The sequence below is a fragment of the Tetrahymena thermophila genome (genome assembly GCF_000189635.1).
Source record: "Tetrahymena thermophila SB210 genomic scaffold scf_8254627, whole genome shotgun sequence".
Classification (NCBI taxonomy): Eukaryota; Ciliophora; class Oligohymenophorea; order Hymenostomatida; family Tetrahymenidae; genus Tetrahymena; species Tetrahymena thermophila.
In genome coordinates, this window is record NW_002476396.1 from 140,616 (window position 1) to 151,609 (window position 10,994).

General features: G+C 23.4%; 3 protein-coding genes across 3 annotated transcripts in view; all 3 read right to left on the reverse strand. All coding sequences in view use genetic code 6, as the record gives it.

Moving 5' to 3' along the window:
• Window positions 1-1,407, reverse strand: TTHERM_00861670 (immobilization antigen; the record flags this gene model as incomplete). Its single annotated transcript, XM_001017035.1, has 1 exon — window positions 1-1,407. The coding sequence occupies one exon, from the start codon at window positions 1,405-1,407 to the stop codon at window positions 1-3; it is 1,407 nt and encodes a 468-aa protein (XP_001017035.1).
• A 4,392-nt stretch (window positions 1,408-5,799) lies between these two features.
• Window positions 5,800-7,110, reverse strand: TTHERM_00861680 (animal growth factor-like EGF protein; the record flags this gene model as incomplete). The annotated part of the gene is made up of 1 exon (XM_001017036.1): window positions 5,800-7,110. The coding sequence occupies one exon, from the start codon at window positions 7,108-7,110 to the stop codon at window positions 5,800-5,802; it is 1,311 nt and encodes a 436-aa protein (XP_001017036.1).
• Window positions 7,111-10,167: 3,057 nt separating this feature from the next.
• TTHERM_00861690 (animal growth factor-like EGF protein) overlaps window positions 10,168-10,994 on the reverse strand; it is a gene marked incomplete at both ends in the record, with an annotated part of 1,380 nt that continues 553 nt past the window's right edge. Inside the window, one exon of the mRNA XM_001017037.3 lies at window positions 10,168-10,994. This exon is cut by the window's right edge and continues 553 nt beyond it. Coding sequence (XP_001017037.3) covers window positions 10,168-10,994 — 827 coding nt within the window.

Here is a 10,994-nt window from a genome sequence, read left to right on the forward strand (position 1 = left end):
TCAAATTAAGATAGCTAATAGCATCATAAGTGCTAAAATTTTAAGATTTGCAGAATTTGTACTAACATTAATACTTTAGGATTCTGAAGTTTCCTTATCTTTCTTTTCTGAATTTTCATTGCTACCTGAAGATCCAGAATTAGTGTTACTACTATTACCTGAAGATCCAGAATTAGTGTTACTACTATTACCTGAAGATCCAGAATTAGTGTTACTACTATTACCTTAAGATCCAGAATTACTGTTACTACCTGATGAACCTGAGCTAGATGATCCTTTCTTAACACATCCAATTTCACCCTTTTTTGTTGCTGGATTTCCTGTATATCCGTACTTGCATTCACATTTTGTACTGCTGTAATTTAATTTTTCAGCAAATTAATCAAAACATTAACAAGAACCCATTGCGCCTTCTTTATTATAAGAATTTTCAGGACAAGGTTTGCATGTTGCAGCATGTTGATTAGAACTAGTCTCACCAGCAACTTCTGAAACATAGTAATTTTCAATACATTAATAGCAACTATTAAGGTTTGCTTTTTCACCAGTATTACAACCATGACATTGATTAGAGGTAGTAAGTTCAGGACATTTTTCGCATATATCTCCATAATTAGCACTCTTTCCATAATATCCTTTATTGCAAGCACATCTACCATCATATTTGGAGGCATTATCAGCGCATGCTGGTTCACATCCTGATTTATATCTATCATTAGATGCTTACCCAGTATAACCTGCTTTACAAACACAACTTTGAACGGTATCTGATAATTTATCGGCTAAGCTATCGATACAACCGCAATTTGCAATTGATCCTACTTCTCTTTATGGACCAGAACCAGATTTTTCTGGGCATTTTGAGCATTAAGCTGCTTAACCAGTTACTGGGTCTGCAGCTTTAGTCATAAAGTAACCTTCTTTGCACATTTTACAGAATGATGCATCTTTTCCTGCTGTTTGCTTATCTAAAGGAGCAGCACCCTCGCTTCCACAAGGAAGGCAAACTTTTTTACCATCTTTATTATTCCAATAGTAACCATCTTCACATTCCAAGCAAGCTTTATCTTCAGTTGTGACATTTATTCCTCTTGTCGCATATGTAGTCATGGAATGCTCAGGGCATTAAGTGCAAGTAGCAGGTGATTGCTTAGTTCCTTTTACTGTAACATAGTAGTTATATTAACATGTATTACAATCTGCAACTGTAGAATCAGGACGGGTGTTATAATAACCAGGAGTAGAATTGGTATTATCTGGGCATTAAACACATTTATCAGCACTTACACCATAGTATCCTTCTTTACAATAGCATTTCTCTGATTTTAAGAAACTATTTTCAGGGCATTCTTGTTAGGCTAAAGCAAATATGCCTAACAAAGCAAGTATTATGAATTATTTTTTCATTTTTTTATTGAACTAAAGGTTTTTATTTTTAGATTGATTATTAATTTGATTTTAATTATAATTTTTTGTTTTATTTGTTTTGCAATTTATAATAGTGTGAATACTTGCTTGGGTAAATACAGTTTGAACTAAAATTAATTTTAGAAAGTTATAAATTTTGATAATTTCTTCATAGTACTATTTAAAAAGGCAGCAGCATTTAGTAATAGTTTGGGTATAATTTAACTGATTGATGTTTAATAAATTAGCTGAGTTGTATTTGTAATATTAATTAATTTGATTAAAGCTTGAGTATTAGCTTTTAATAAAATTGATACTTTTAATAAACCAACGAGTGAGTTAAATTTTGTTTAAATCGTCTAAAACTAGTGTGGATTAATTTAAATCAATAAATAAATTGGCTTTAAAAAAGCTAGTAAAATATTTTGAAATATAATTTTGAAAAATAACATAGTACATTTACAAATTCAAAATATTTTAGTAACCTCAATATTTAAAAATGAGTATTGTAAAAAACTTAATTTAATATTAAACAAGTAATAAACAATCTATCTTTATCATGATTTTCATGAGATACATTCATAATGATTAATAAAAAATTGATAGTAATAGTAATTATTCTTATTCAAGCTTTTGATTATTAACGCAAGAATATTTTTGCAAAATTATTTGGACCATTTTTTAATTTTTAAAAAAGTAAGTTATATTTCTTGATGTTTTAATAAAATTTTAAATATATTTTTTTAAAATATTTTCATAAGGGGGATATTAATTATTTAAAAATGATAACTTTAAATTTAAAAAGTAAATTTTATATTTTAAGCAAACTAGAGTAATAAAATATAAAGATAATAAATAACCCCCTAATTTAATATAATGGATTATGATGAGTTTTTTAGTAATTCGTAATTAAGCAAATAGTATTTTATAAATTATACCTCATAAGTAGATCTAAGTAGTTTGAGTATTTACTAGAAAAAAACTATGGATTTACATTTAGCAAGTAAGATTAATAAATAATTATATAATAATAATAATAAGTTAAATCAACAGTATTTTGAAGATAATAAATTAATTAATATATTACTTTATATTAATTTACTTGGTATTATTTCATTAATTAACTTCTTTAACTAGTAATATCTGCTTTTCTTATCTATTTTAAATCAGTTTGAAATTAATTAAGCTTGAGCTCAAGCTAAAGTTATAAAAATGAGTATCATTCATCATATATTTTTATTATTTTTCTGAAGTAATTATTTAAGAAGAGCTGCCATTTACATGATAATATTTTGAATGAAATAAGAAAAAACAATTAAAAAAGTTCTAATCAAAGGATGAATAAAGGCTTATTTATAATTGAAGGATATAAAAAATATCATATCATATTTTTAATTTATAGATAGAATTCTCAACTCAACAAAATTATGTATTTGAATAAAATTCATATGAATAAGTTATGATCAAATAAAATAAAGATTAGACTATCATGATGAAGTATCATTTAATTATTAGTAATTAGACTTAGATAATTTTTATACTCTTAACAAGCAATTAAACACAAAAAAAAACAAAAATCACTAAAAGGATAAAAAATTATATAAAACTACTTATTTTGATTAAGCTATTTTGGCTATTTTATTATTGATCCCATAATACGACTAGAAATTTATTTGTACTACTTTTCTAATTTAATTAAATTAGTACATGATTTCATTAATATTAAATAATGTTTGATACTATTAAAATAAGCCTACGCAAGCATCATAATTTTACTTATAATCTATTTATTTTTTAAAAAATGTCATCCTAGTTTTTCTAAGCATATTTTCATCAAAATGAAATATTTTTTCTTAATTATTATTTATAGTATCCAAAAAAAAAGTTAATATTTTATAATTTCTACTATAAAATGCTAAGTAAGTTTGATAGGTAGTCGAAGATATTTTTACTAAGAAAGATTGCTTATTGTTCATATATTCTTATGATTGATTGATTAATTCTAAAATAAAAAATATTTTATTACAAAAAATAAATGTTTTCAAGAAAAAGTATTTAGGTTCAAACAAAAAATAATTTAAATTTAAAAATTTTATATAGTAAAATAGATTTAAGATGGCTAATAAAAGTCAAATTATACAATTACTTAGATATTTATTTTGCTATTGCTAATCTTAATTTTCTTTACAATTATTTTAGGTAAATTAAATATAATAATACTATAAAAACAAATAAACAAACAAATTGACTATTACTAAAAGTTTTTTATAACTTTAATCAATATATTTAAGATAAATGAGTGTATATTAATTAATAGTGAGTGATTCTACTATTATTCTGTAATATTCAACTCTTAATCTTGCTTTTTTACTAAAGTTAAACGCCTTTTTAATTTTGAATAGGCTATCAAAACTAATGAATATTTAATTAAAGAAATTTAGACAAATGCTTAGCTTAAAAAAATATAAATTAGATTAAATTTTGAAAATCTTTGTTAATTTTTTGTTAAAAAATTGATAGAATCTTTGAAACTATCAAAAAAAAAAATCGTAGCTCCCTTTTTTTTCTTTTTGATTAATAGAACAATTCCAGGATATTTTTTAATCAATTAATTATTTTTATTTTTTCATTTATATTGATTTAAGTATTAAATGGCTGGGCTTGTGAAAAAAGAGTGGAATTTAAGTATAATAGTTAAATTAACAGTATTTTGAAGATATTTAATTAATTATTTCATTTAAATTTATATGGTACTATTTCATTATTATCTTATTTTCTTAGTAATATCTGGTTTACAGGATTATTTTAAATCAGTTTGAAATTAAGTTGGAGTTCAAGCTAAAGTTATAAAAAATTAAAATCATCATATATTTTTATTATATTTTTGAAGTAATTATTTTTATGAGCTACCATTTACATAATAATGCTATGATTGAAAAAGTAAAAAGTACTAATCAAATGATTTAAATATAAATGCTTATTTTATAATCAAAGGATATCATAATTTATAGAATTGATAGGTCTACTTAACAAAATTGTATTTTTTTTAAAGCTCTAAAAATAAAAAAATATCTAGCATCTGAATAAAATTGTGAATAAGGTATGATTATGATCAAATAGAATAAAGATTAGTTATTCATGATGAAGTATCATTTAATTATATCATAATTTTTTAGATAATTCTTATAAGTTTAATATGCAATTGAACACAAATAAAAAATTAAACTTAATTACACTATTTATTTTGAATAAGTCATCTTGGCTGTATTATTAGTGTTCGATAGGTGACTAGTAATTTAATTTGTACTAGTTTTTCTAATTTAATTAAATTAGCATATGGTTTAATTAATGTTAAATAATATTATTAGAGTAGGCTTACGCAAGCATTATAATTTTACTTAATATCTTTCAATTAATATAGCGTCTTCTTCATTTCTCAAAGCACATTTTAATAAAAATGAAAAATTCTTTTTTAATTATTATTTTTAGTACTCAAAAAAAGTTAATATTTTATAATTTCTATTTTAAAAACAAAGTTTGATAGGTAACCAAGAATATTTTAAAGTTTTTGATTTTACTTTTTAACTAAAAAATATTATTTATTATCAAAATATTCTAGCTATTAGCTATTGATTAATTCTAAAATAAAAGATTTATTATTACAAAAAATAAATGTTTTGAAGAAATACGTTTAGTATCAAACAAAATATTTTTAAAATTTAAATAGTAAAATATATTTGAGATGGTTAACAAAGTTATATTATATACAAATTACTTAGATATTTTGCCATCGCTTATCTTAATTTCCTTTGAAATTATTGTAGGTAAATTAAATATAATAATACTATCAAAATCAATAACTATTACTTATAAATTTGTTAACTGTAATATAAATAAATTAAAGATAAAAGAGTGAATGTTAATTAATTAATTATCTATCTATCCATAGCGAATGATTCTACCATCATTCAGTAATTGTCAACTCTTAATCTTACTTTTTTACTAAAAGTTAATAATTTAATAATTATAAATTCTATGCAAAATCTCTCTTTTAAAGTAGATAAACATAAAAATTACAAAATTTAAAATATAATAAAATTCGAGGGTAATTATTTATAAATAAATACTTAAATCTTGCTCGGATTCCTAAAAATATGCAGTACATTATTTATTTAATACTGGAATTAAAACTACTTTTAAATTTTTAGTACTTAATACTATCTTACAAACATATGTCAATTTAATTGAAAAAAAAATTAACTGATAAATAAATTTTTATTAACAAAAAATATAAATATGTTTATACATCAAAAATATAAATTTTTATGCATGAAAATAATTTTATTTTTAGAAATAAATTTATTTATTTATTTATTTATTTATTTAACTTTTTCAAATTAAAATTGCTGATAACATCATAAGTGCTAAGATTTTAAGATTTGCAGAATTTGTATTAACATTAATACTTTATGATTCGGAAGTTTCCTTATCATTCTTTTCTGAACTTGAATTGCTGCCTGAAGATCCAGAATTACTGTTACTGCCTGATGAACCTGAACTAGATGATCCTATCTTAACGCAACCTACTCCGCCCTTTGTTGTTGCAACTTTACCTGTGTATCCGTACTTGCATTTACATACATTATCGACATAATTTAATCTTTCAGCATATTAATCAAAACATTTACAAAAGCCCATTCCGCCTTCTTCATTATAAGAATTTTCAGGGCAAGCTTTGCATTTTGCAGCATGAGCATTAGATCCGTACCCGTCAGCAGTTTCTTCAACAAAGTAATTTTCAATACATTAATAACAACTTCTAATACTTGCTTTGTCACCAGTATTGCAACCATGACATTAATTAGAAAGAGTTAATTCAGGACATTTTTCACATTTATCCCCGTATTGAGCTTTCTATCCATAATATCCTTTATTGCAAGCACATCTACCATCATACTTGGAGGCATTATCAGCACATGCAGGTTCACATCCTGATTTTGAATAATCATTAGATGTTATCCCAGTATAACCTGCTTTACAAACACAAGTTGTAACGGTATCTGATAATTTGTCTGCTAATCTATCAACACAAGAGCAACTTGCAACTGATCCAACATCTGTTTACACAGAAGAATAAGATTTTTCTGGGCATTTTGAACATTAAGCTGGTTAACCAGTTGCTGAATCTGCGGCTTTAGTCATAAAATAAGTTTCTTTGCAACTATTACAGAATGATGCATCTTTTCCTGCTTTTTGCTTATCAAAAGGAACAGCGCCTTCACTTCCACAAGGTAAGCAAACTTTTTTACCATCTTTATTATTCCAATAGTAACCATCTTCACATTCTAAGCATGCTTAAGCTTCAGTTTTGACATCTTCTCCATTTGTATGAATTGTAGTCATGGAATGCTCAGGACATTTAGCGCAAGTAGCAGGTTACTCTTTAGTTGCTTTACCTGTAACATAGTAATTATATTAACATTTTTTACAATCTGCAGCAGTAGCCTTATCATAGGTGTTATAATACAAACCAGGGAAAGAAGTAGTATTATCTGGGCATTGAACACATTTATCAGCACTTACACCATAATATCCTTCTTTGCAAACGCAGTTATCTGATTTTAAGAAACTATTTTCTGGGCATTCTTTTTAGGCTAAAGCAAGTATGCCTAACAAAGCAAGTATTATGAATTATTTTTTCATTTTTGTATTGAACTTAAGGTTTTTATTATTTAGATTAATTATTAATTTGATTTGAATTATATTTTTTTGTTTTGTCTGTTTTGCAATTTATAATAGTGGGAATACTTATTTAGTTAAATAAAGTTTGAAACCAAAATTAATTTTAGAAAGTTATAAATTTTGATGGTAGCTTGATCGTACTATTTGAAAAAGGCTAGCATTCAGTAATAGTTTGCGTATAATTTAACTGATTGATTTTAATAAATTAGTTGAGTTGTATTTGCTAGATTAATAAATTTGATTAAAATTTGAGTATTTATTAGCTTTTAATAAAATTCACAATTATAATAAGCCAACAACGGGTGAGTCAAATTTTGTTTAAATTGTCTAAAATTAATGCGGATTAATGTAAATTAATAAATAAATAAATTGGCTAAATAAAGATTAATAAAAAAGTGATAGTAATAGTAATTATTCTTGTTCAAGCTATTGATTGTTTGTTAACGCATGAATATTTTTACAAAAACATTTGGCCCATTATTTAATTTTCAAAAAAATAAGTTATATTTTTTGATATTTTAATAAAATCTTAAATATATTTAAAGAATATTTTTTCATAGGGGATATTAGTTATTTTAAGGTGATAAGTTTAAGATGGAAGATTAAGCAGAATTAAATTTAAGCTAACTATAGAGCAATATAATATAAAGATAATTACCCCCTTATTCAATATTGTGACTTATGATCATCTTTTTTAGAAATTTGAAATTTTTACAACCACTACTAGCAAAAAACTATGAATTTTCATTTAACAAGTAATATTAACAATTATTAAGTATTAATAAGTTAAATTAACAGTTTTTTGAAGATATTTAATTAATTATTTCATTTAAATTTATATGGTACTATTTCATTAATTATCTTATTTTGTTAGTAATATCTGATTTACAGAACTATTTTAAATCAGTTTGAAATTAAGTTTGAGCTCAAGCTAAAGTTATACAAAATTAACATCATCATATATTTTTATTATATTTTTGAAGTAATTATTTTTATGAGCTACCATTTACATGATAATGATATGATTGAAAAAATAACCAACAATTAAATGAGCAAAAAGTACTAATCAAATGATTTATAAAGGCTTATTTTATAATCAAAGGATATCATAATATATATATATATATCGCTCTTCTTAACAAAATTGTAATGTTTTTAAAGCTATAAAAATAAAAAAAATATGCAGCATTTGAATAAAATTCTTTTGAATAAGCAATGATTATGATCAAATAGAATAAAGATTAGACTATAATTGTAGTATCATTTAATTATATAATAATTTTTTATATAATTCTTATAAGCTTAACATGTAATTAAACACAAATAAAAAATTAAACTTAATTACACTACTTATTTTGAATAAGTCATTTTGGCTGTATTATTAGTGTTCCATAGGTGACTAGTAATTTAATTTGTACTAGTTTCTAATTTAATTAAATTAGTGTATGGTTTAATTAATGTTAAATAATATTATTTGAGTAGACTTACGCAAGCAATATAAATTTACTTAATATCAAATTTGTGAGGTTAGTGCAATTCTTTAAAGCAGAAGCTAATGCCAATGTACCTGTATCTCCAATATAATTACGTCTTTTTAAATATTAAACAAAAAATAAAAAATTAATTAATTAGTTAGTTAGTAAAAATGAATAAATAATAAGAAATTATTGGAGATAAAGATTAGAGGTCTTTCAATTAATATAGCTTCTTCTTCATTTCTCAAAGCACATTTTAATAAAAATGAAAAATTCTTTTTTAATTATTATTTTTAGTACTCAAAAAAAGTTAATATTTTATAATTTCTATTTTAAAAACAAAGTTTGATGGGTAACCAAGAATATTTTAAAGTTTTGATTTTACTTTTTAACTAAAAAATATTATTTATTGTCAAAACATTCTAGCTATTAGCATTGATTAATTCTAAAATAAAAGATTTATTATTACAAAAAATAAATGTTTTGAAGAAATACGTTTAGTATCAAACAAAATATTTTTAAAATTTAAATAGTAAAATATATTTGAGATGGTTAACAAAGTTATATTATATACAAATTACTTAGATATTTTGCCATCTCTTATCTTAATTTCCTTTGAAATTATTGTAGGTAAATTAAATATAATAATACTATCAAAATCAATAACTATTACTTATAAATTTGTTAACTGTAATATCAATAAATTAAAGATAAAAGAGTGAATGTTAATTAATTAATTATCTATCTATTCATATTGAATGATTCTACCATCATTCAGTAATTGCCAACTCTTAATCTTACTTTTTTACTAAAAGTTAATAATTTAATAATTATAAATTCTATGCAAAATCTCTCTTTTTAAAGTAGATAAATATAAAAATTACAAAATTAAAAATATAATTTATGTCAATATTGATTACGCTAAAATGATTAGATACTATGGTATGTATGTTATTTATATTTACTTATACAACATTATAGCACTTCCAGTTATTAATTAAATTCTTGTAGATGTGGAAAAATAAGAAAGAATTTAATTCCTGGATTTGTTTGATATAAATATAGACAATTGATTAATTAAATAAATAATTTTATTTTAATTTTTATCATAAAATCAATTTTTTGATTTTTGATTTATTTAATTATGTAATTTGAATTTTAAATTTTAAATTTAAAATAGATTTTTATTTTATAATACCACAAATATGCTATATAATTTTAATACAAAATATTAATTATTAAATGCCGTCCGCAGACTTTAGAGGGTAATTATTTATAAATAAATACTTAAATCTTGCTCGGATTCCTAAAAATATGCGGTACATTATTTATTTAATACTGGAATTAAAACTACTTTTAAATTTTTAGTACTTAATACTATCTTACAAACGTATGTCAATTTAATTGAAAAAAAATTAACTGATAAATAAATTTTTATTAACAAAAAATATAAATGTGATTATACATCAAAAATATAAATTTTTATGCATGAAAATAATTTTATTTTTAGAAATTTATTTATTTATTTATTTATTTAACTTTTTCAAATTAAAATAGCTAATAACATCATAAGTGCTAAGATTTTAAGATTTGTAGAATTTGTATTAACATTAATACTTTATGATTCGGAAGTTTCCTTATCATTCTTTTCTGAACTTGAATTGCTGCCTGAAGATCCAGAATTACTGTTACTGCCTGATGAACCTGAACTAGATGATCCTATCTTAACGCAACCTACTCCACCCTTTGTTGTTGCAACTTTACCTGTGTATCCGTACTTGCATTTACATACATTATCGACATAATTTAATCTTTCAGCATATTAATCAAAACATTTACAAAAGCCCATTCCGCCTTCTTCATTATAAGAATTTTCAGGGCAAGCTTTGCATTTTGCAGCATGAGCATTAGATCCGTACCCGTCAGCAGTTTCTTCAACAAAGTAATTTTCAATACATTAATAACAACTTCTAATACTTGCTTTGTCACCAGTATTACAACCATGACATTAATTAGAAAGAGTTAATTCAGGACATTTTTCACATTTATCACCGTATTCAGCTTTCTATCCATAATATCCTTTATTGCAAGCACATCTACCATCATACTTGGAGGCATTATCAGCACATGCAGGTTCACATCCTGATTCATATCTATCATTAGATGTTTTCCCAGTATAACCTGCTTTACAAACACAAGTTGTAACGGTATCTGATAATTTGTCTGCTAATCTATCAACACAAGAGCAACTTGCAACTGATCCAACATCTGTTTACACAGAAGAATAAGATTTTTCTGGGCATTTTGAACATTAAGCTGGTTAACCAGTTGCTGGATCTGCGGCTTTAGTCATAAAATAAGTTTTCTTTT